The following is a 26,335-nucleotide window of genomic DNA, read 5'->3' on the forward strand; positions in this document are numbered from 1 at the left end:
TTTGAAAACAAAATTTAACTTTAACGACTCTCCTCCGATAAAATGGATAACTTCGGGTGATTAAATATCTTATTTATAATAATCCCAGTTGTTGATTCGGATGTGAATATACAAAAATTTAAGGAAAATATCATTTGATCAGATCATAATCAAAACTGAATACAAACCTACTAAAGTATAACTAATAACAGCATTGACCTGCAGACATCCCGTCATTTTCACCGCCTTGTTTACATTACCTCCGAAGGGAGCGGTCATTATTCAAAGCAAAAATGGCGGTAAAATGACACTTTCTAATTTTACATTATTTTGATTTCAAAGATTAATTCAATCATGGCATTCGGCTGTATCTTAGTTTAGGATGTTGTTTGTCTACAAAATGGATGAAAACTATTTTTACCAACAAAATTAAAGAAGTTAGATGGGTGTGCGAAATTACGTTCCCGATCGTATTCAAACCCAGCAATAAACACAAGTTAACAACAGCTCCCACGCGCAGTGATACGTGTGCGCACATCAGGTTACTCACTTGTATGTTCCGAAGCATTTGTACATCTAACAATGTCAGGTATTCTTTCTCGATTTGAACTTAATTTAATGGAAATGTATTTAGATACATACCGAAAGTGTACGAAATTACGTACCCCCACTCTATGATTCTTACAAAAGGTGTCATGTAAACTTTTGCTTTAAAACAAGTAAAATGTCATTTAATAAAACAGTTATCAACCTTTTTTCAGTTGAATGCAAGGATTCATCAACCTTCGAAAGAGATATTTCCCTTAGCCTCTATTGTATAATGCCGATGGATTACACTATCCGAGCTGACTTGTACCATATCGATGAGATGTATACTCTCAAGATTAACAAAGGATTGGAATTAAAATATCGGACGACCAACTCTTTCGACCATGTACAGAAAATGTACTATGTTATATCAGACGGACAACTCCATGTACTTTGTAATATGGCTGGAGTGTTTGCTTAGTTTTCATTGGCCGATTTCCTGTTTTCCTCACAAGGACATATCAGTAAGTAGACGTGTTCGTGCTAAATATAACTCAGCTGGGAAATTCACCCAGGCATTGCGAACCTGTTCGTGCTATTTTTACCATGAACAGGTCGTCAATCTTTGTCTCCAATCACGCGACGCAACGTGTTACTTTGGACAACAGCCAATCAGAATGCTGGAAACAAAAATTCGGCATCACTTTGTTTAAAATATGGCAGACCAGATACCCCAACAACGTTTCGCTACAATAGACGAAGAGGAACTACAAGATGTTTTAAAGAAAAAAGACTTGTTGGACACCCGGAAAAATATTTCAGGTGCAACAAAACTATTCCGTATGGCAAGCCAAAGTGGAAAAAATCACTATTTACGGATATCCATAATTCGTCTTGAATCATAGATATCCATAATTCATTAATGGATATTAGCAAGAGATTTATGAACATTAAAAATGAATTATGGATATCCATATATCCAATATTTAAGTGCCAAATGTCAGTCTGCATGCAGACTTTGAAAAGCTAAATCAACATGATTTGGACAGGAGTCTGGGTTTTTTCTTTTTTTCTTTTGTTTTAGTTAGCCATATTACAAAAGAGTTATTGCCTTTTGTGTTCTGTGTAGACAAGACTACATCTCGCTCTACGTCTCCGATGACCAAACTCTTGACCAGGTTCTTATAGTCTCGTGTACACCTCAGCAAAATGCAATTCCTGTTTTCTAATATGGCCATCTAAAACAAAGGAATAAAAAAGATTGTAGAATAAATGTTATAGCAGACGGCCAACTGTTTCGACCATGTGCTCTGTTATATCAGACGGCCAACCCGTACGATTATATCGCACAACTGTGTGGTTTCTCAATATTGGAGAAACGACAAAATACGGAATGGGTCGTATCAAGGATATACATGCATATATATATATTAGAATCACAATTTAATTTGTGTATTAAATTTTAGTCCATATGAAATAGAAAATGAAGCTTTAATTATCTGCATAGACCTATACAAATATAACAGCCGCGGAAGTGTTTCCCCTACGTTTTAGAGAACAAAGAAATGCGACGGATTTGTAAGACTAATGTAAAGTAATTATACTCAGTTTCTTACTGGTCACAGGACAGGTAAACCCCTATAGGTGAACTCATTTACAGCCTACCGCGGGCCCGTCGTCAGCGAATCTAATGTTTATCATCATTTAGTTATCAACACAACATTTCGAGAATAATTTCATTTTTAGATCGTTCCTTCGAAGAAGAGGGAAAGCTAATGTCACTATGTATTGGTATCCTATTGATTTATTTAAGGAATCTTCTTTAACTGCGGGATTTGTATGTAGCTGGGCCAGGTATAAAAACATTCAACGAAGCCCGTCAAAAAGGGCGTTGTTGCCGGTATTGACTAAATCAAACCTTATCCAGTTACTGGTTCATTGTATTAGATTCTCTTACAAAACACTGCTGTAAGACACTTTTTACATTTTCTCCACTAAAATACTTCCTCTAACCAAAGAATCTCGTTAATTTGAATATCGCAAAAGAAAAATCCACAACCAACATTAGGACGAGCGTCAGAATGTTAATGAAAATGGGGAATTACTCTTTTTAGAATTTTACTAACGGACACAACACAAACTTATTCCATGTAATAAGTAAGCTTCAAAATTTTGTTTTTGGAAATAAATTTTAAAACGAACAAAATGCGACCAATTATCATTTTTCTGGTTGTTATTTAGCTGCAGTTTTTTTCTGTAATACTGCGATACGTGTTTGTGATGGTAGTAGGTGCATCGATAACTTCAACTGGTGCAATTTCTGTATAGAGGTTTATAATATCAGTTATTTTGAAACAAAATGCTGTAGAGTGACCAAAAACAAAAGAGGATATATAATGTATGTGATCTAGTGGGGTAAAACTGTGATATTTTTCACGAGTGCGAAACACGAGAAAAGAGAATATCAAATCAAATTCAATGTCGCCTATCCAACCATATAGATATACATAACATAGTCATTGAATGTTTTTCTTTATATTTAATTTTCTTCTCAACATGAATTTTTTTCGTATAATTATCACACAGTAAGCCGCTAATATAATTTTTCCTTCGGAAGATATTGTACAAGTAGATGACAAGCCAAACGTATTTGGTCACACTATCTTTTTACTGCATCATTTATTTTGACATTGAATCTATTTTGAGTTTTTGCCTGGATTGCCTCCCTTATTTCAATCGTAACTACATTTTAATTTGAGAGTTGCCTGGATCGCCTCCCTTACTCCAATCTCAGGGACGAATCTACACACTCCTATCACCTATCTAGCAGAGACCCTCCTATACACTGTACTTTTAGCCATTACTTAAACCTTGTTCCCCGTACAACTCGAAACTTAACACATTAATGTCAACTTTATTCATGATTAAACGTTTCAAACATAATGCCCCCTCCTTCTGTCTCATAACGCCCCCTCCTTCTGTCTCATCACGCCCCCTCCTTCTGTCTCATCACGCCCCCTCCTCCTGTCTCATCATGCCCCCTCCTCCTGTCTCATAACGCCCCCTCCTTCTGTCTCATCACGCCCCCTCCTCCTGTCTCATAACGCCCCCTCCTTCTGCATCATCATGCCCCTCCTTCTGTCTCATCATGCCCCCTCCTCCTGTCTCATCACGCCCCCTCCTCCTGTCTCATCACGCCCCCTCCTTCTGTCTCATCACGCCCCCTCCTTCTGTCTCATCATGCCCCCTCCTTCTGTCTCATCATGCCCCCTCCTTCTGTCTCATCATGCCCCCTTCTTCTGCATCATCATGCCCCCCTCCTTCTGTCTCATCATGCCCCCTCATTCTGTCACATCATGCCCCCTCCTTCTGTCTCATCATGCCCCCTCCTCCTGTCTCATAACGCCCCCTCCTTCTGTCTCATCACGCCCCCTCCTCCTGTCTCATCACGCCCCCTCCTTCTGTCTCATCACGCCCCCACCTTCTGCATCATCATGCCCCTCCTTCTGTCTCATCATGCCCCCTCCTCCTGTCTCATCACGCCCCTCTTTCTGTCTCATCACGCCCCCTCCTCCTGTCTCATCATGCCCCCTCCTCCTGTCTCATGTACCCCTCCTTCTGTCTCATCATGCCCCCTCCTCCTGTCTCATCATGCCCCCTTCTCCTGTCTCATCATGCCCCCTTCTCCTGTCTCATCATGCCCCCTCCCTCTGTATCCTCATGTCCCCTCCTCCTGTCTCCAAGTGTTGAATTTGATAATTAAATGCGTGCGAGAAAAGAAAGAAAACAGCAAAATACAAGTCTGATACAGTGTCTCGTTTTTTTAGTTTTACTAATAATAGCATCGTAGTTTACTATATATATACAAGTAACATGTATAAAAATAGATAAATGATGTAAATGAGGTTTCTATAGTTTGAATACACGAGAAAAAAATAAACACAAAAAATATTATGCTTTTCACGATTATGCATACATTGCAAGGTAAACATAAGATATTTCAACAATAACAAAAGCAACCGTCCGTGAATACAGTATTTCTAACGGGCGCCTCATGTGAACCAAGAATAACTGTATCTATCGGAAGCGCCCCGCGTGAATTTAGAATACAGTAACTGTATCTATCGGAGGCGCCCAGTATGAACTTAGAATACAGTAACTGTATCTATCGGAGGCGCCCAGTTTGAACTAAGAATACAGTAACTGTATCTATCGGAGGCGCCCTGTATGAATACGGTAACTGTATCTTTTTGAGGCGCCCCGCATGAACCTATACAGTAAATGTATCTCTAACGGAGGCGCCCCGTATAAACTAAGAATACAGTATTTGATTCCTCGCCATCATATAATATCAAATTGTAAATGAAATATACAAGATACATCTAACTATAAATTTGTATCTAAATTAGTGTCATCCTAACAATTGTTGACAAAATCACCAAGATAACTTTATTATAAAGGTAAATGCCAGATCACGTGTTCTAGCTACTAAACAAGGGACTGACGTAAATATATAAGCACTTGAGCCCTTCATTGTCTTACGCACGTTTTCTTTCTTATTACGATACATGTAGACATATGCATTTAAACAACCATTCCATTTTTCACGATACATGTGTACATATTTAAGTATTTAAACATCCATTTTTCAATATTACCTCTATTTCAGAATCTACAATTTCAATAATATTAGCTCTATTTCAGAATCTACATTTTCAATCTAAGATTTTTATTTAACGTTCTAAGGTATTTATTTAAGGTATTTTGATTTATTTTGCGTTATTTGGTTTACAAGACAAACTAAATATGCACACTTTTTACCTTAGTATTCCTCAGTGTACAAGTATACTAAACATATATACTGGGTATATTACGGTACATAGGGACGCGTGTCCGGGCTGTCGTACATCGGGTCTCCCATTTCACCGAATGGCTCGGAGTTGTACCCGAAAGGCATGGCCATTGCTGGTCCAGGGGTCATGAATGTACCCCCCATGGGTTGGCCCGCCATGTATGCTCCACCAACCACACGCTTGCTCCTCCTGGAAGTTCTCGGTTCTGTGACGATGTACGGGCGAGGTGAGCGGACGTAGACCGGGTCTGAGACAACCACTGGGGGAGGTGGAAGAGAAGGAAGACGGATGGGGATGGGCCGTCTAGCCACCATCATGGGAGCCTGTTGCTGTACGACGATTGGCTGGGGTTGTGGGACTGGTACGGGTACAGGCCGGTCGACATACTCCTTGATCACCTGGCGCTGTATGACAGGCTTCGGAACCTCGACGTACCTTACTTGTGGTGGCATCATTACCGGCTGTGGAACCATCACCGGTTGTGGCACCGGCACTTCTACAACTTGTGGTGGCGCTTGAATCATCCTCATCGGTTCCGGTCTGGCAACGGTATAGATGGGTTCGGGCAGTGCAAGAGGCTCTCGCTTGGAAAACTCGGATTGGATGGTCATCCGGTCGTCGATGTACTCGATTTCCTCTACACGTCTTTTCACCACGCTATCTCTGGTACCGATGAAGAAATTCCTTACCAGCAAAATGGACATAATTAGTGCAAAAAATATTGCTAGCACACAGGCAATGGCTACCAGTGCGAGGGAGTATTCGGCTACGATGGCACCGCCCACTGCAATCTGTCCCAATCCTTTCATATTCTGTATAACAGCCACGCCAAACCAGATCACGCATATCAGCAAAAACAGGCCTGAAAGATAAACCCTTTAATTACATAACGGCCACACATTTCTATTTCTAGTCCCGGTTTCATTAGTATTTTTTAACTAGGGGAAATCCCTTAATGTTTTCTTCTTCTTTTTTTTTCATATGAAAGCATTATTGGATTAAAGGAAAGTGTCTAAAGAAAAACTTTTCCTTAAATCAAAATAATGCTCTCACGCGGAAAGTTTTAAGATAAGGGATTTTCTTAAGTTTAAGGAACTTTGATGAAACCTGGGCGAAATCAACTGTATTATACTTGTTTGTTCCTTAAACAATAAAACTGTGTTACTTTTAGCTTATGTTTTTAAGTGGTTTTTTTGTGTTCGTATGATAGGCTATGATGGGACAGGTAAGTCGATAAATTTTACAATGATGGGACAGGTTAGTCGATAAACTTTACAATGGTGGGAGAGGATAGTCGATAAACTTTACAATGGTGGGACAGGTTAGTCGATAAACTTTACAATGGTGGGAGAGGATAGTCGATAAACTTTACATTGGTGGGACAGGTTAGTCGATAAACTTTACAATGATGGGACAGGTTAGTCGATAAACTTTACAATGGTGGGACAGGTTAGTCGATAAACTTTACAATGGTGGGAGAGGATAGTCGATAAACTTTACAATGGTGGGACAGGTTAGTCGATAAACTTTACAATGGTGGGAGAGGATAGTCGATAAACTTTACAATGATGGGACAAGTTAGTCGATAAACTTTACAATGATGGGACAGGTTTGCCGATAAACTTTACAATGATGGGACGGGTTAGTCGATAAGCTTTACGATAACGGGGCTGTATTACAAGACAGACTCTTACCTGCCATCAGAGTTAACCATGTGACATGGAGGAACTTTCGCTTGTCTGTAAAGCAAGCCACGCAGCCGCAGACGTCTGTTGGATCCCAGAGGGTGAATACACATGTCACTATGGCGGCCAAAAGGAACACAATGCCCAGGATATTAAATATCATACATCCAATAAAATTGCCTGAAAAAGATAGCAGAATAATAGAGACTGGTATATACAGGTGTACACAAATCATTATAAGAATACAGAGTCTGGAATATAAACAGGTGTACACAAGACATTATCAGGGACTGGTATGTACGGCACAGTATACTTTCCCAAAAACAAACCAAAAACTCCACTTGAGTACCTGCAGGTAGGGCGAGAGAATTGTTCCTTTTGCCCAAACTGCATGATCGTAAGAGGCGACTGAATTTGGGATATTATCGCTTCTCTTCCTTCTAAACGACTATTTTCTTCCTTATGTCTCCCTAGATACCGTCTCTTTTTTGACATTTGAATGCGCGTTCGTCCTTGTAATGGAGAGTTCGGGGTCTGTCCACGTGCTGAGATATACAGGGGTCTATAATTATAGTAGCCGACTAGCCGCTACACTCAATGTTTAGCCTTTTAGGACCGGGACGACTGATTCGCCAGTTGTCAGTATAATGTGACCGGGTGGAGTGGGACGACTGATTCGCCAGTTGTCAGTATAATGTGACCGGGTGGAGTGGGACGACTGATTCGCCAGCTGTCAGTATAATGTTACCGGGTGGAGTGGGACGACTGATTCGCCAGTTGTCAGTATAATGTGACCGGGTGGAGTGGGACGACTGATTCGCCAGTTGTCAGTATAATGTGACCGGGTGGAGTGGGACGACTGATTCGCCAGCTGTCAGTATAATGTGACCGGGTGGAGTGGGACGACTGATTCGCCAGTTGTCAGTATAATGTGACCGGGTGGAATGGGACGACTGATTCGCCAGTTGTCAGTATAATGTGACCGGGTGGAGTGGGACGACTGATTCGCCAGTTGTCAGTATAATGTGACCGGGTGGAGTGGGACGACTGATTCGCCAGTTGTCAGTATAATGTGACCGGGTGGAATGGGACGACTGATTCGCCAGCTGTCAGTATAATGTGACCGGGTGGAATGGGACGACTGATTCGCCAGTTGTCAGTATAATGTGACCGGGTGGAGTGGGACGACTGATTCGCCAGTTTTCAGTATAATGTGACCGGGTGGAGTGGGACGACTGATTCGCCAGTTTTCAGTATAATGTGACCGGGTGGAATGGGACGACTGATTCGCCAGTTTTCAATATAATGTGACCGGGTGGAGTGGGACGACTGATTCGCCAGTTTTCAATATAATGTGACCGGGTGGAGTGGGACGACTGATTCGCCAGCTATCAGTATAATGTGACCGGGTGGAATGGGACGACTGATTCGCCAGTTTTCAGTATAATGTGACCGGGTGGAGTGGGACGACTGATTCGCCAGCTATCAGTATAATGTGACCGGGTGGAATGGGACGACTGATTCGCCAGTTTTCAGTATAATGTGACCGGGTGGAATGGGACGACTGATTCGCCAGCTATCAGTATAATGTGACCGGGTGGAATGGGACGACTGATTCGCCAGTTTTCAGTATAATGTGACCGGGTGGAATGGGACGACTGATTCGCCAGTTTTCAGTATAATGTGACCGGGTGGAATGGGACGACTGATTCGCCAGTTTTCAGTATAATGTTACCGGGTGGAGTGGGGCGACTGATTCGCCAGTTTTCAGTATAATGTGACAGGGTGGAGTGGGACGACTGATTCGCCCGTTGTCAGTATAATGTGACCGGGTAGAGTGGGACGACTGATTCGCCAGTTGTCAGTATAATGTGACCGGGTGAGGTATATACGACAGTATAATGTGACCGGTTGAGATATATGGCAGTATAATGTGACCGGGTAAGGTATATACGGCAGTATAATGTGACCGGGTGAGGTATATACGGCAATATAATGTGACCGGGTGAGGTATATACGGCAGTATAATGTGACATGGTGAGGTATATACGGCAGTATAATGTGACCGGGTGAGGTATATACGGCAATATAATGTGACCTGGTGAGGTATATACGGCAGTATAATGTGACATGGTGAGGTATATACGGCATTCTAACACGATTCGTTTGCAACGCGTGTTTTGATTGGTTGCGGACCGACTTCTAATCTGCGATAGAACCATGACATATCGTGTTAAGCCACGCCCCGTTTCTAATCAAAACAATATGGCGTCAAGTTCGACTCGTAGCGAAATTCAACACTCTGCACCATTTATGATTGATGACCCGTGATATTGGAATCGAAAGTGAAGAAATCGAATAGAATGAATTAACTTAATAAATTTAACAAAAATCGTTAACTTCATTCTTACCGTCATTTATCGATTGAAACGTTCATTTCGTCCGTGTGTAAGCATCTAAGGTCAAGTAAAATCCGAAATGAAATGGAACAAGTGCACATAACTTTCACATAACGATTGAGCCTATAGAAACACATCAACTCTGACTTTGTCAAAACGCCCATGTCGTTATGCATACTGCATAAATCCAAATATGTCGTTAAATCTTCTGTAACAGGACTTTCACAACAATCCAAATACACCGCTTCGTCAACATACAGATCGAACTCTCGCCAGTATGGGCGTGGCCAATTGACCGACTTTGAAAGCTTCTCTCTGATTGGTCAATCCGCCACAGTATGACACGTAACTAGCGGAGGTCACAGAGTACTTAACAGCGTACTTGTAGCGATGTAAAACAATGTATCTAAATATATGCGATAGTAAACGTGTTAGAATTACCTATCGGTCTCGAGTTCAAACCAAATTTCATGTTCTAATCGCCAGTATAGCCACTCAAAACAACATACTATCCCCTAAGTATTATGTGACCGGGTGAGGTACATTGTATATACGGCAGTATAATGTGACCGGGTGAGGTATGTAATAGATACATAATGGGTACGAGTGATGTATCGGATATATCACACGAGTGCGTAGCACGAGTGTGATATATTCGATACGTCACGAGTACCCATTTTGTATCTGTTTTATCCAATGACAGCCGAGGTTTTGTCACCCACGTGCCTAGGGGTGGAGCTATAAAATTGATAAAAACATGTCACTGTGATATGTTTCCCGCCAATTTCTGACACGTTTCATTCTGTCACAGTAGCCTATTCATTTCTAGTGAGACTGTCAACCATGGCGGATCAGGTACTGATCATTGATGTCGATGTGTTTACCGACCTCGACCAAGTATGAGTAGGAACTGGAAGATAGTGACACGGTAGCTACTGACATTGGATTATTTGATACCAAGGAATTAACGCAACCAATTGTTGTAAATAAACTGAATGGTAATGTGAAAAACATGTGAAAGACTGCAGGATTCGAGGGAAATTACACAAACGGTAACTGCTCCGGAAAGAGGACCTGCGCTACTTCCCTTTACCAAAGCAGGTAAGTCTAAAATCATATTGTTTGAACAAATTATGAAATGAAATATTTTTCGTAAATTTCGACGTTCACGATGTCACGAATCTTACAAAGTCCATGAAATTGTTTAAATACATCGATGAATCGGTTAATCGGCATTTTTATCCACTCGTCCTGTTATCATTTTCATCACTATTTTGTTTATGATAAGATTTTTGTGCAACGAAAATGTATGATTACATTTGGCGTAATCTGCATAACCATTTTTTTTAAATGACTGAAATTGTATATGTAATCATGAATGCGGTTTTTTTTTACTGATCTGTTAAAATATATACTGAACAGGGTTTTATATTCTGTTTCGTCAGGTTATGATGAACAACTCAATATGGACAGGACGGAACATCGCAGCACGGCTGTACGTTCATACAAGGTGAAGAAAGAAGACAACAAAGAACATTTCTAAACGGCACTCGTATTTCATTAAATTTTGTTCAAAATGTATTTCCTGTCTTTGTTCATTTGTCACGCCCACATTTGAAATTGGCCCCGCCTCAAGACTGAGGCATGGACCAATCAGAAATGCCATGTGATATTTCAGATATCACATATGTGATATTTGAAATATCACATAGTATGCAATATATCGCCAACAAAAGATCAAAGAAAAACCGAGGCGTCATTGGATAAATACGGCAGTATAATGTGACCGGGTGAGGTATATACGGCAGTATAATGTGACCGGGTGAGATATACGGCAGTATAATGTGACCGGGTGAGGTATATACGGCAGTATAATGTGACCGGTTGAGATATATGGCAGTATAGTTTGACCGGGTGAGGTATATACGGCAGTATAATGTGACCGGTTGAGATATATGGCAGTATAATGTGACCGGGTGAGGTATATACGGCAGTATAATGTGACCGGTAAGTATATACGGCAGTATAATGTGACCGGGTGAGGTATATACGGCAGTATAATGTGACCGGGTGAGGTATATACGGCAGTATAATGTGACCGGGTGAGATATATACGGCAGTATAATGTGACCGGGTGAGGTATATACGGCAGTATAATGTGACCGGGTGAGATATATACGGCAGTATAATGTGACCGGGTGAGGTATATACGGCAGTATAATGTGACCGGGTGAGATATATACGGCAGTATAATGTGACCGGGTGAGGTATATACGGCAGTATAATGTGACCGGTTGAGATATATGGCAGTATAATGTGACCGGGTGAAGTATATACGGCAGTATACTTCAGTGGGATAGCACTATAAAGTTGACGTCAGTTTCGCGCTATGAGACAAACAAGAATATACCTCAGCCTCCCAAAACACACACAAATACATTACACGCATGAATCGTACACACAGAGGTGGCCGTCTTTGTATCGTACAAACAGAGGTGGCCGTCTTTAAATGACTATACCTATTGATAGGACGCTAAACATTACAAAACCAAACCATGAATTCTGGACGATATTCTTACTGTACACTAAGTTTGGTGAAAGTTAAACATAACACTTTTTGAGGCAAACCTTAAAGTGAAATATTTTCGACAGTACCACGATAGTCTCGGCGAGACAATACATCAATGGATGAAAAAGAGAAACGTGTTTTAGAATGATAAGGAAACCTACGTAATGTACTATTGGAAGGGATTGTTCCAAAGAAAATACTGGGAACTACTGCAACTTTATTGTTTAAGTAACGATACAAATTATAGATTCTGACACAAACAATACTGAATTATTCTTGATAATTTAAAGTTACGTTTCTAGTCGGATGACCAATCTTGTTAATGCATATTCCTTTCAAAACATTTAGTAACTTTCTACTTCGTCTAATAGGGCTCAGGGAACATTTCCACTAAAAACGAACGTATACCGATGAATGCATGATACATTGGAGGTCATTAAATGAAATAATACCTAATAACAGAAAATTTCTTTTGAAGCTAACAGTTCTGCATCAACATTGTTATATTATATAAAATGTACCAGACATTAGGATGTATTGCTTGACGGCAACGTTCAGGTGAGATTTGAGTGTCATAACCCTTCTTAAAATCAACAAGAGTAAGACACAACATTCCAAGCAATAAACAACAGTGTAACACAACCCTTCTTACAATTAACAATAGTGTAACACAACCTTCTTACAATTAACAGGAGTGTAACACAACCTTCCTACAATTAACAAGAGTGTAACACAACCTTCTTATAATTAACAGGAGTGTAACACAACCTTCTTACAATTAACAATAGTGTAACACAACCTTCCTACAATTAACAAGAGTGTAACACAACCTTCTTACAATTAACAACAGTGTAACACAACCTTCCTACAATTAACAACAGTGTAACACAACCTTCTTACAATTAACAGGAGTGTAACACAACCTTCTTACAATTAACAGGAGTGTAACACAACCTTCTTACAATTAACAAGAGTGTAACACAACCTTCTTACAATTAACAGGAGTGTAACACAACCTTCTTACAATTAACAGGAGTGTAACACAACCTTCTTACAATTAACAAGAGTGTAACACAACCTTCCTACAATTAACAAGAGTGTAACACAACCTTCCTACAATTAACAAGAGTGTAACACAACCTTCTTACAATTAACAGGAGTGTAACACAACCTTCTTACAATTAACAACAGTGTAACACAACCTTCTTACAATTAACAAGAGTGTAACACAACCTTCTTACAATTAACAACAGTGTAACACAACCTTCTTACAATTAACAACAGTGTAACACAACCTTCCTACAATTAACAAGAGTGTAACACAACCTTCCTACAATTAACAACAGTGTAACACAACCCTTCTTACAATTAACAGGAGTGTAACACAGCCTTCTTACAATTAACAAGAGTGTAACACAACCTTCCTACAATTAACAAGAGTGTAACACAACCTTCTTACAATTAACAAGAGTGTAACACAACCTTCTTACAATTAACAACAGTGTAACACAACCTTCCTACAATTAACAAGAGTGTAACACAACCTTCCTACAATTAACAACAGTGTAACACAACCTTCCTACAATTAACAAGAGTGTAACACAACCTTCTTACAATTAACAAGAGTGTAACAAAACCTTCCTACAATTAACAACAGTGTAACACAACCCTTCTTACAATTAACAGGAGTGTAACACAGCCTTCTTACAATTAACAAGAGTGTAACACAACCTTCTTACAATTAACAACAGTGTAACAAAACCTTCCTACAATTAACAAGAGTGTAACAAAACCTTCCTACAATTAACAATAGTGTAACACAACCTTCCTACAATTAACAGGAGTGTAACACAACCTTCTTACAATTAACAACAGTGTAACACGACCTTCTTACAATTAACAAGAGTGTAACACAACCTTCATACAATTAACAAGAGTGTAACACGACCTTCCTACAATTAACAAGAGTGTAACACAACCTTCATACAATTAACAAGAGTGTAACACAACCTTCTTACAATTAACAAGAGTGTAACACAACCTTCTTACAATTAACAAGAGTGTAACACAACCTTCTTACAATTAACAAGAGTGTAACACAACCTTCTTACAATTAACAAGAGTGTAACACGACCTTCTTACAATTAACAACAGTGTAACACAACCTTCTTACAATTAACAAGAGTGTAACACAACCTTCTTACAATTAACAAGAGTGTAACACAACCTTCTTACAATTAACAAGAGTGTAACACGACCTTCCTACAATTAACAACAGTGTAACACAACCTTCCTACAATTAACAAGAGTGTAACACAACCTTCTTACAATTAACAAGAGTGTAACACAACCTTCATACAATTAACAACAGTGTAACACAACCTTCTTACAATTAACAAGAGTGTAACACAACCTTCCTACAATTAACAAGAGTGTAACACAACCTTCATACAATTAACAACAGTGTAACACAACCTTCTTACAATTAACAAGAGTGTAACACAACCTTCTTACAATTAACAACAGTGTAACACAACCTTCTTACAATTAACAACAGTGTAACACAACCTTCCTACAATTAACAACAGTGTAACACAACCTTCTTACAATTAACAATAGTGTAACACAACCTTCCTACAATTAACAACAGTGTAACACAACCTTCTTACAATTAACAACAGTGTAACACAACCTTCTTATAATTAACAACAGTGTAACACAACCTTCCTACAATTAACAGGAGTGTAACACAACCTTCTTACAATTAACAAGAGTGTAACACAACCTTCATACAATTAACAGGAGTGTAACACAACCTTCATACAATTAACAGGAGTGTAACACAACCTTCTTACAATTAACAAGAGTGTAACACAACCTTCTTACAATTAACAACAGTGTAACACAACCTTCCTACAATTAACAGGAGTGTAACACAACCTTCTTACAATTAACAAGAGTGTAACACAACCTTCATACAATTAACAGGAGTGTAACACAACCTTCATACAATTAACAGGAGTGTAACACAACCTTCTTACAATTAACAAGAGTGTAACACAACCTTCATACAATTAACAGGAGTGTAACACAACCTTCTTACAATTAACAAGAGTGTAACACAACCTTCTTACAATTAACAATAGTGTAACACAACCTTCTTACAATTAACAACAGTGTAACACAACCTTCTTACAATTAACAACAGTGTAACACAACCTTCATACAATTAACAAGAGTGTAACAAAACCTTCCTACAATTAACAGGAGTGTAACACAACCTTCCTACAATTAACAAGTGTAACACGACCTTCTTACAATTAACAATAGTGTAACACAACCTTCTTACAATTAACAACAGTGTAACACAACCTTCCTACAATTAACAAGAGTGTAATACAACCTTCCTACAATTAACAACAGTGTAACACAACCTTCCTACAATTAACAAGAGTGTAACACAACCTTCTTACAATTAACAAGAGTGTAACACAACCTTCATACAATTAACAAGAGTGTAACACAACCCTTCTTACAATTAACAGGAGTGTAACACAACCTTCTTACAATTAACAAGAGTGTAACACAACCTTCATACAATTAACAAGAGTGTAACACAACCTTCATACAATTAACAAGAGTGTAACACAACCTTCCTACAATTAACAACAGTGTAACACAACCTTCTTACAATTAACAAGAGTGTAATACAACCTTCTTACAATTAACAGGAGTGTAACACAACCTTCCTACAATTAACAAGAGTGTAATACAACCTTCTTACAATTAACAACAGCAGATAGATATAATTATTGACCCTCTATTCTTAATTTGTCTCATTAAATTTTTGATGCTCCAATAATTCTATTGTCGAAACACCGAACATCATTGTTTAAACCACATATTATATCACACTTTCACCGTTCCTGGATCACAAAACTTTTGGACACATCCAATGCTGTTTATCCTTGACCGTTAACTCTATAACATTGTATTGTTCTAGAAACACAACTTATAACTCCAAATGAACTATATAACCTAAACCGATTTACAAAAACTCATTCAATATCGTATTTTCTGTTGCGCAATTCCACAGTATCACTCTCGTTTTAAGAAAGCAGTTTCCAGACAGAGTAATTTGATACATACTCGTTCTATCTACACCCTATGACATGCAGTGTACCATTACCTATGGACAGCGAACTCTACAATCTTTATCTGAAGAAAAGCTAATCCAGTGTCCCATCGATGTTAATAAACCATTGATCAACAATGTTGAAATTAAACACCGATTGCTCTCGTCACAACCAATGTCCAGACATGTATTATTCTATGTATGATACCGCCCAAACAATGTTTCATGTCATCGCTCTCGTCCAAATTTCTGTCCAAACAAATATCATTTTATGTAAGATACCGTCCAAACAATGTTGCATGTCATTGCAATCGTCTACCTTTAGGTCCAAACAGATAAAACTATGTAAAACATCGTCAAAACAGACCATGTGGCACGACGTCGCTCTCGCGTCTAAACTATTGTCAAACAGAAAATGTCATTCGTCTCTTCAAACTACCGCCCTAACAGGCATTTTAATGTTGTAATTAAGTTAGATATCTCTCCGTAAAAAAATAAGGTATATTATTTGGGCGACAACCTATTGCATATTAATGCTCTGTAACCATACAACCATTAAAGTACATAGTTTGTGAACATGTAAAAGAATTGTGCTGTCGGACGTGACGCGACTTCTCATACACATCACAGTTCACACAATTTAGTGGGGGTCTCAAAATTATGCACAATTTATTACACGTAATGATACAATTTAACCTACTTCTACTTGTTAGGTTTTAGTAAGTGGCAAAACACTGCCACATGTGGCGATCGCACCACACGACCTGGTGCTATATGTCACACCCTTGGAATATGTAGTGAAAGAATACATCAAGGCAAGTTCAGCAGCAGTAGCAGAAACAACAACAGCACAACCCCAACAACAACACACCAACAACAACACAACACCAACAACAACAGCACAACACCAACAACACACCAACAACAACACAACACGACACCAACAACACACCACCAACAACACAACACCAACAACACACACCAACAACAACACAACACCAACAACAACACAACACCAACAACAAAAACAACAACCAAAATAAGTTGAATTCTTCCAACGTAAGAGGACTGGGTGACGCAGCCGACGTGTTATCAGGAAAGAGGCATATTTTATCTGTTCAACCAGATAGTATTTTTAACACAACTCGATTTAACAAAGTATTTGTCAGACATGTATAAAGTACATGGCCGCTGTGTGTTTAGTGTGTGGTCAGCTGAACTGTAACAAACCCTCCCAAGGTCGCCGTGAACACTGGCTCAATACGGGTATCCACGATAATGGAGAGGGACTCTAATAATCCAGTGGTAATTACCAGTAAACTGTCGACTCACAAGTCCTTGTTACAAATAGAACCAATTAAGGTTTGGGTCAACTATGGTCAGTAGATATACATTGGTATAAGGCTATTGGTTAAATCTAGAAATCCCACAAGGGTATTTTGCACGACAGGTTGGTCTCGAAACTACCGTGTACAACCAATGGAAATATGTAGTATGTGTGTCTAGTATCATAGGTCACTAGGCAAAAAATAAGTTTCGTCTTATCTCGCTGCTATTACAAAGGTCACTTATTTTATTGCTCAAATGCACATTTGGTCAGTCACTTAATATGTGCGATACCATTGGTTCTCATACGTGCTTTGCTTTTACATATTATGTACAGTGTATACAGTAAATATTGAATTGTCGATACCAGAGGTAAACAGATAAAGTAACGTAGCATTTTCATGTTCGACAAACTATATGACGTCCGTGCGCATGCTAGTTTATAAAATATATCGATAAATATTTAAACACCACAACATCAACATCATCACAACTATCGAACCGACCTCCTGAATCCAAATTCTGAGGGATTCGGACTCCAAAATGAGGTCGTCACATGCTAAATATATTATTTAAGTATTTGACTTGGCGTTATATTAAACAATTTGTTGGAAACAAACCCTGGAGCCGGTAGAGTACGTGTGTCGTTGTGTGTGTGAATTATTTAAACTGCTAGTGTGTGGTAAAACACCAATCGAATTTTTCTATATTTGGCTATAAAGATCGCCAGTATTAGGCCTAAAAAAAGTTGTGTGTTTCTGGTTTCAGCTCCTCAAAAAGTTAGGGTCGGTAGGTAGGTAAAAGTTTTATTTTTATTAAATATTTTTAAACAGATTTTATGCTTTGAATTACATTATACTTTTAATACTGGAGTAAAAGATGTTTAAGTTGTAGGGCTATTTAATATGTGTTAACTGTAGACTTTTACCATCTGAATACTTGCAATTACACACAGATTTAATGTTCCGCTGAGGAGAGTAGCTTGCCAGAGTACAAAATATGTTGATGTCGATGATATTGCTATTTTATATTAAAACAGAAAATGGTTGTTTTCCAATAAACAGTTTTGAACCACTATTGTCTTTATAGTCGTTTTGAATATTCTGCTAAAAACAACAACTAAAAACGGTTATTTCAATGGTTTCCTGTTCATCACACGTAAATTCAATACATCTTACTCCGAATCGATCCTATAACATCAGATATTGTGAGACCTGCGCTCAGTTCAAACTTATGACTTTTTTAAGGACGTTTTTCCTTTCGCTATGCATCTCACTGCCTTCCCCGCTCCCTCATGGTAGCGGCGGAAGACGTCCTCAATAAGCATGTCGTTAGGAATGACTGCCATCAATGCTTTTTCTGAAGAATTACAGCATTTATTTATTGTTATTGCGATCACCGTTGATGCCTTACAGTTAGCGGTCGCCATGTTGCATCATATGGGAAACCCCAAATTCTGGGTCTTTCTAACGCTTGGGCGATCTCGTTGTGTAGGCAAACGTTTTGACGACAATGCTCGGTGACTCGAATAAAATCTTAAACGTTCATCGGGTCACGGAAAACCGAGAAAATTTCTGAAGAATGTCTAAAAACTTTTGGGTCGGCGTTGATTTGTTGGGGGCGGTCGGGAAACCGGAAACACACAACTTTTTTTTTTAGGCCTTAGTATCATCTCTTTAAATCGGTCAAGATCACCTTACCCATTTCTTAAGCTATTGACAATAGAGGCCTTTATGCGTGTTGCCGTGTGAAGTTATAACAAGTAAAACCCGTTTCTCTTCACAGCTGATTTACATATCTATATATATATATACCGTATCGTATGACACGCTTGTATGCTGATCTGCAAATATTATTTTAAGAAAAAATGGTTTCTTCGACGGAAGATTTTAAAAATCTTACCACTTTTACATCCAATCAAAAAGATTCTAAAGTTAGAGAAGGTCAATAGGTCAACATAACAGTTCCATCCCGTTATAACAAGTAGAGCTACAAATGTCCAAAAGTGCTAAGTGTCGGGGTGAAGGTAAAGGTCATTAGGTCAGCTGTCGAGTTTTTTTTTTTTAGTTTAAACATATTTTATTTGAAAACATTTCAAAAGGAATTGGACACAAGTTTTACAACTTATAATTGTCCTCTTCCATAAACATGAATATAATGGTATTAACAAATGGCAGCATTTACGATACAATATAATGATATTTTACACAGAACACAACATTAATATTTATTGGTTGAAACAACGACGTGTGCCATACCAGTTACCAAAATTACAATAGTGTTATGGCTATTAAGTAAATGATCATGACATAATATTAATAAGTAAACATAAAACAAAATGTACAATATGGTAATAAAAATGTTGGTTTACATGTACTATCAACAATATAGTTTCGATATATATAGTCTATCGATGTTATATATATCAGTATTTTGCATAATATATATGTCATATATAATTTATTTTGCACAAATTGATATAGGAGTTGTATAGTCTATTGTTCATGACTTACAATTATGACATAAATGACATCAGATTAATAAAAACGGTTAGTATTTTTTATACATTCTTGAACAATCAACCGTATATTGTCATTGTCAATTTGACTAAGTCTATCTGATCCAATTAAGTATCAGATTTAGATCTATATGGACATTAAATACAGACAATTTCCTCAAAAACATGACACGATGATCGTTATATTGGTGACATTGTAAAACATAATGTAGCGCATTTTCCAAGGGAAATGAACAATTACATGAAGGGTTCAGAGTTAAATTATCTTTAAAAAGGTCTGAATTTAATGAGCTACATCCATGTCGAAGTCTAGTGTGAATGACATCAAGTTTTCTGTCACCAACTCCTAGTCTTATTGCTACAGGTATTTTTCGTTTTATTTGTCTTTTACATTTTGCTATTGTTTCTGAAGATCTTACAGTGATGTCTAATGAATTCCATGTTTTTACTGTGCTGGGAAGAAATGATTTTTTCATATAGAGACAGACGACATCTAGGTGGTACATAATCTTGGTTATTTCTCAAGTTGTAAGTAGTGTTTTCATTAACTCTGTTGGGCAAAAGGTCGTTCAAATAAGATGGCGCCATATTATAGTGCATTTTATAGAATAATAAAAGTTTTTTCTGCTTTCGCCTTTCTAATAGTGTTTCCCACCCGGTTTCTATATATAACTGTCGAGACTGAAGGTCACTATACCGGGTGTCCAGGATGAAGGTCACCAAGATCAGTTAAATTCCATGATTCCACATGTCAATGTCAGAGTGAATATTAAACCAGTCGAACGCAAATAAATACTGGTATTCCCCGAAATTACCAAAAATTACTAGAAAGACTCTTCCATAATCGACGAGGTCTACACAATGTCACAGCTTATCTATTATAATTCATGGTACATGCAGTGATTTACGAAAGATCAAAGAATTTGTTATGTCTAACAGACACAACTGTCATCATTCTACAGGGTTCCGTGGATGTCTGATTTCCATATTGGTGGGTATTCGTTTTATTTTGAGGTACTGTATACAGATAATGTACAGAAACACATACCAGTCTAGCTAGTATACGTTTCTGGAAAAAAACGGGGATATTTATAGGTCAGTATTAATTTAAGGGTGACAGGCAAACTAAATTTTAATGAAAATGTCAACTCAAAAAGAAATTTCACCAAACGGCGTTATAGTAGGTGGGAATAAATAATGTTGATACTAGAATTTAAATACTTACTATCGTAGGCGTTTAGACTCGTATAGGTCAGGTACGCTGTACATTGGGACGATGTGCAGGCTTCGAAAAATCCAGCAGTGTACTCGTAGGGAGTGACACTAGCTACCCGGAGACGGTACCAGCCGGGGGTACCAAACCCCACCACTGCCAGAGCCAGGATCACCAGCAGTATACACAACACACACCATTTCTGTATCGCCTGCGACATGTTGGTTCCGTGTCCAAGCCGACCTTGATACGTTACGTTACACTAGGTCCGGACACACAGAGCACCTGTAATGAAACAAACAATTAGCGAATCGTCTGATGACAGTAAAATTAAAGAAATATTTATATTTAAGACTTAACAAGCCAGGCATAAGAGTGAAATAAACATGATCGAACGAACGATAAACTGTAAACAAACAGGGAAATTAATAAATATCACTTATTAGCATTTATTAACATCCATAATGGATGTAAGCGTGCAGGATGTATGTCCATATTAATAAACACAGTATAATGCGAATGTAGTTCGGGGTATTTGTTTAGAGCGTCCGTCTAGAGTTTGGAGGTCCCGGGTTCGAGTCCCGGTCTGGTCGTTGTATTTTGCCTTTCCTGTTATATCTGGCGCCTAACTAAATACCCGCTGGTGTGGTATAGAGCTCGGGTGTGTCATCGGGGGCGAAGATTTTGTTGAAAGAGGGAGGGATGTAAATGTGGTTGCCCAGACTAGGATAAATAAGGCCGGGCGCACTTTTGTTGCTCTTCTCCACTGAATCAACATAATTAATACCAGCATGCATCAACATGTATTTCGGTTAACTAAGAAAAACATTACAAGATCACGAACATTAAAGATAATACTAATTTACTAAACATCTGTCATCATTAATTTACTTAACTATGGCTGAGACTGAAAACCGGTATTCTACCCTAGTTACATTGTATAATAAACACACAAAATGCGCAATAATTTCATGGATAGTTATACATTAAAGTTGAAACAATGGACACCGTGGGAAATATTCCGCTTATAGAATCCATACAGTGCCCAGGAGTAATCGATGAAACCTGTATTGTGTTACATATGTGTGCGTGCACAATCACAGACACCCTGATCAATTCACTCACACTGTCAATAATATCGCGCATAGAAAACCGGTTAGTAAATTATTACCACTGATAAACAAAAAGCAAAATTATATAGACTGCAAAATAAAGATTTCCCGTAATTAAAAACTCACCTGTCTATAGTTTCCCCAAGACCTGTCCCGAACTTTCCGACATGGACACACCCTAGTACAACTCCCGCTACGATAGACACATGTGTGTTCTCTACCTATTCAATACACCCGTCTAACACCAGTCATTGTAGTAATAATCATTCTCCCGTGTACACATACCTGTTTGGAAACCTCGCCAACCCCACAGTGTAAATAAGTCTTCACATTTGTCGATCACTGATTACCAGTGAATGTTCTAAAATCTCCACGCCCCAATGAGTTTTGTGAATGACTACCCGGCTGGAGTGAGGGCGAAATAAGACAAACGCAACTGGTTTGGTGACTTAGTATTTGACCATCTTTTGTGTGGAGTTCGATTTTTGTTTTCTTTTCTTTTGAGCAATATAACAGGTTCTGCAAGGTTTATTTTTAGACAAGAATGTGGCACTTCACCTTTTACCAGTGACAATTAATATTCGTTGGAGTTACTCCCCCTCCATCGCACACTAAGAATAACTCTTTCTCTGCAACCGGGTCTATAGTGTTATTAACATCATATACACGATGTGTATATATTGGCCACTACAACTTTACACACTTGATACTTTTGCTCAATAAAATCATGATCCAAGTTTGCGCACAATTGTGCATGCAAGTTGTCATCATTCATTAACTCAACTAACATTCTAGCTGCATTTTTATGACCTATCCGTTTTACCCAGATTCCGTCCGTCACTCCACATATACAGATATACCGCTTAAATCTGGATAGGTTTCGCGACTCATCCGTGGAAATGTTTTCGTTGCCTACAGGAGTCGAAATTTAATGCAAATTTGTGTTTTTCTCCACAGCGCGCCTGTTTTTTTTAAAGCGACGGAATGAACGGAATAAAAGTGAAATTCGTATCAAAATTAACAAGAAATATCTTTAAAAAAGATAAACGGCATAGTTTTAATGCTGATGGTTATAATGTAAAACTGATGGTGTAATAAATTAATGAGCTAAAGCGTTTTAACACGAATAACAGAATTATATCAGTTTAAATCATTTTTGGTAATAATAAGGCTGCATTTGAATCTGCAATATGATTTTATTAGTGTGTCATTTAAAAAGATCTTACTTACATGTAGATCTACTTATTCAGCTTGCATTCAATCTGATCTTTGTTTCGTTTTTAACTGTATTCTGTATTTTGCATTTACCGCTACATTGACCAATCACATACTTCATCTTGACCAGTAATGCCACCTGTCGCGTCATATCCGGAGCCAAAAGAAAGTTATACGGCTATGCCGAAAAACTGTGCGTTGCACCTCACAAGTTATTGGACAAAAGAATGCGGCACACAATTAAAACGCGCCCGTACGTCCGCAATATGGTTACAGTTTTCGGCAAATTCTTCCCGATAGAGAAACCCGGACAGGGATTTTTTAAATTGTATTGTTGTAAGAGAAATGTTAATCTTTGCAACGAATATTCACACAAAGAAATTGACCAAGTATTGAACAAGTAGGTAGATTAGGCTCAACAGACATTGTCTGTCCGGTTGAATGCGAACCCGGTCGCTAATGAGTTACTAAGTATCAAGGGCAAATACGTGTACATGGGTTTCACGCTTTTTGCGCCGTTAATCATCTTCCTTACTGAGATATTGGTATGACCTGTCTGTGATATGTAAATCGGGTTGAAATCAAGAACAGGTTTTACTTATACCGCCATGTTGACTTTCTCTTCCAATTATGCAGTGGTGTCGGTTCAATAAGACAAATAAGACAAGAATAAGTATGTGCTAAAGCTTTGCAATTTATTTATAAAAGAAATATTTTGTACTGAATATAAAAAGATCCGACCACATAATTTAGAGAGAAATCCGATTTGAACTAAAATGCCCGGCAATTCTTCATGATAGCTGCCCGGCAGGTAGGGCGTAAGAATTGTACCTACTGCCCCCATTGCATGATCGAAGGAGGCGACTAAACTTGGGATCTTATCTTTTCTTTCTGAACAACTTTCTTCTTCGTTATGTCTCCCTTGACAATGCCTCACTTTTGGCCTTTAGCTGAGGGTTCGCCCCTGTGAGGAAGGCTTTGGGTTCTGTCCCCTGGCCGAGACATACCCACTGTGTATGACCGACACCGGAAATAGCTCCAGCCTGAAGCGAGAAAAGGCGAACATACAAACTGGCAGCAGTAAGTAATTTTGTAATATTTCTTGGTAAGCAACATTATATTTGCAAATTGATTGATCACATAATAGGACAGATGTTTGTGTTCTGGATACCAATAATGAACTTTATGAATGAATGGAAAATATATGTTAATTTAATTAAAATAAGGTGCTTATTACCGACGTTTTCGCTCGACCAAATATGTTTTTTAGCTGTTTAACATGTTTTGATATAAACATATTTTATTCTCAAAACACAAATGGGATTAGACACAAGTATGAAACTTATAATACGTCAACATATGTGTCTACCATATCTAAACGTTGTGTAAAACGGAAGATACAGATACAAAAAGTTGAAAACTTGTAATCATTAACATCTTATATCATAATTTATGGCCAAATATTGCTAATATGACAGTAAAATGACATGTATGTCTTTACTTATTGTACGGCGAATATCTTTTTTGTGTACGGCGTATAGATAAAAAAGAAAACTGATGTGTACGGTGTAAAGCGATACTTTGTTTTGGAAGTAAAGTTGCTATTTGTCTTATTTTTAGATATGGTATGGTTCAATTGCTTTTACTGTACTCAAAAAGGTCAAGACTTCGAAGATATAATTTCCCATCTGATAAGCAATCACGAGACAGTTGAAATAAAGCTTTTCCGAGTAGAGGAATCAACATGAAAGACCATTAACTATCGACTGATTCCAGAAATTTGTCGACAACAAGGGAGGGCAATTTCGGTGAAAGGTGATGTGGAAAAAGTTAATATTTCTAGACAAAATTTCACTCAAAAAGACAGTCCCTATAGCAAACAAGAGGACAACACAATGACTACTGACGATGTTTATTGTAGCATCGAATGTCCAACAGAGGACACCAAACAATCTGAATGTGATGTACTTGTGGGCCTTCTTCCTGGAACCCTGGAAGAAATGCGAAAAATAGGAAATATTGACGAATATGTATCGTTTCATAGACTGGCGTCAGAAGGGAGATCTCCTTTAAATATCATTGCATTTATGCTAATTTTAGATGTTGTTGGTTGGTTCGGTCTTGAAGGATCAACTTCTACAATGAGATACTCTGATGAAATCAAGATGTTCTGGCGCACTGGACTACGGTTATTTCACGGCAGATTCTTACGCGTTATGAGTGGACCGAAATGCACAGGAAATATCGTCCAGGGAGGCGCACTTGATGGTCTTACCAGAAAACTCGAATGTCAATTTCATCGTTCCTGATAGAAAACTACTTACAGATGAAAAACAGTTTGTGAAGGGAAATACTCCAGGTATTCTTTATGAAATGATAGATACTATCACCGATTGTAACCCTGAACAAACCAATACATTTAAACTTTGTGTGGACGGAAAGAAAATTAACCCTAGTTCAAAGGGCGAGGTACAATACATGGGGATATGAAGACAAACCAACATTTGCTGAAAAGCACGAAAGACTACAAAATGAATCCGACTTTCCTCAGTCTGTAAAGGATACACTAACCAAACTGGCGTCATTTGGTCACACAGAAATAGCAACATGTGACGACGAATACAAGACTTGCATAGCTGCTAACTGCAGAAAAATTGTTACTCTCCTTAGTGAACGACTTAAAGACGTACGACAGTTAAAAGTTAAGAAAGACATATTTCGGCAGATAATGTTGGAAAAGTGTGAAGCAGAAACATGATTACCAGCAGCATCAAAACCAGTGTTTACAGAATAAAAAAAAATG

General features: G+C 38.3%; 2 protein-coding genes across 3 annotated transcripts; one reads left to right on the top strand and one right to left on the bottom strand.

Moving 5' to 3' along the window:
• The first annotated feature begins 3,633 nt into the window (after nucleotides 1-3,633).
• On the top strand, nucleotides 3,634-4,257 carry LOC117322738 (extensin-1-like). The gene has a single exon (XM_033877677.1). It carries the CDS (start codon nucleotides 3,634-3,636, stop codon nucleotides 4,255-4,257), a length of 624 nt encoding a protein of 207 aa, XP_033733568.1.
• Nucleotides 4,258-4,320: 63 nt separating this feature from the next.
• On the bottom strand, nucleotides 4,321-22,792 carry LOC117324043. 2 transcript variants are annotated; one of them, XM_033879654.1, is made up of 4 exons: nucleotides 22,603-22,792; nucleotides 21,218-21,490; nucleotides 7,055-7,225; nucleotides 4,321-6,222 (listed from the first exon to the last, which is right to left on the bottom strand). In XM_033879654.1, exons 2-4 carry the CDS (start codon nucleotides 21,423-21,425, stop codon nucleotides 5,378-5,380), a joined length of 1,224 nt encoding a protein of 407 aa, XP_033735545.1. In that variant the 5' UTR covers nucleotides 21,426-21,490; nucleotides 22,603-22,792; the 3' UTR covers nucleotides 4,321-5,377. The 2 variants fall into 2 exon arrangements, with proteins under 2 accessions (XP_033735545.1, XP_033735544.1); XM_033879653.1 differs by having other exon boundaries at nucleotides 22,444-22,703.
• Nucleotides 22,793-26,335: the final 3,543 nt, after the last annotated feature.

The sequence above is a fragment of the Pecten maximus genome, chromosome 3 (genome assembly GCF_902652985.1).
Source record: "Pecten maximus chromosome 3, xPecMax1.1, whole genome shotgun sequence".
Lineage (NCBI taxonomy): Eukaryota > Metazoa > Mollusca > Bivalvia > Pectinida > Pectinidae > Pecten > Pecten maximus.

Bases quoted from the DNA above. Each gene is read 5' to 3' on its own strand.
- LOC117322738 (XM_033877677.1), top strand. From the start codon at position 3,634: ATGCCCCTCCTTCTGTCTCATCATGCCCCCTCCTCCTGTCTCATCACG.
- LOC117324043 (XM_033879654.1), bottom strand. From the start codon at position 21,425: ATGTCGCAGGCGATACAGAAATGGTGTGTGTTGTGTATACTGCTGGTG. The intron at 7,226-21,217 runs GTAAGTATTTAA...TATCTTTTTCAG, and splicing joins GAGTCTAAACGCCTACGATA to GCAATTTTATTGGATGTATG. The intron at 6,223-7,054 runs GTAAGAGTCTGT...TTTATCTTTCAG, and splicing joins ATGGTTAACTCTGATGGCAG to GCCTGTTTTTGCTGATATGC.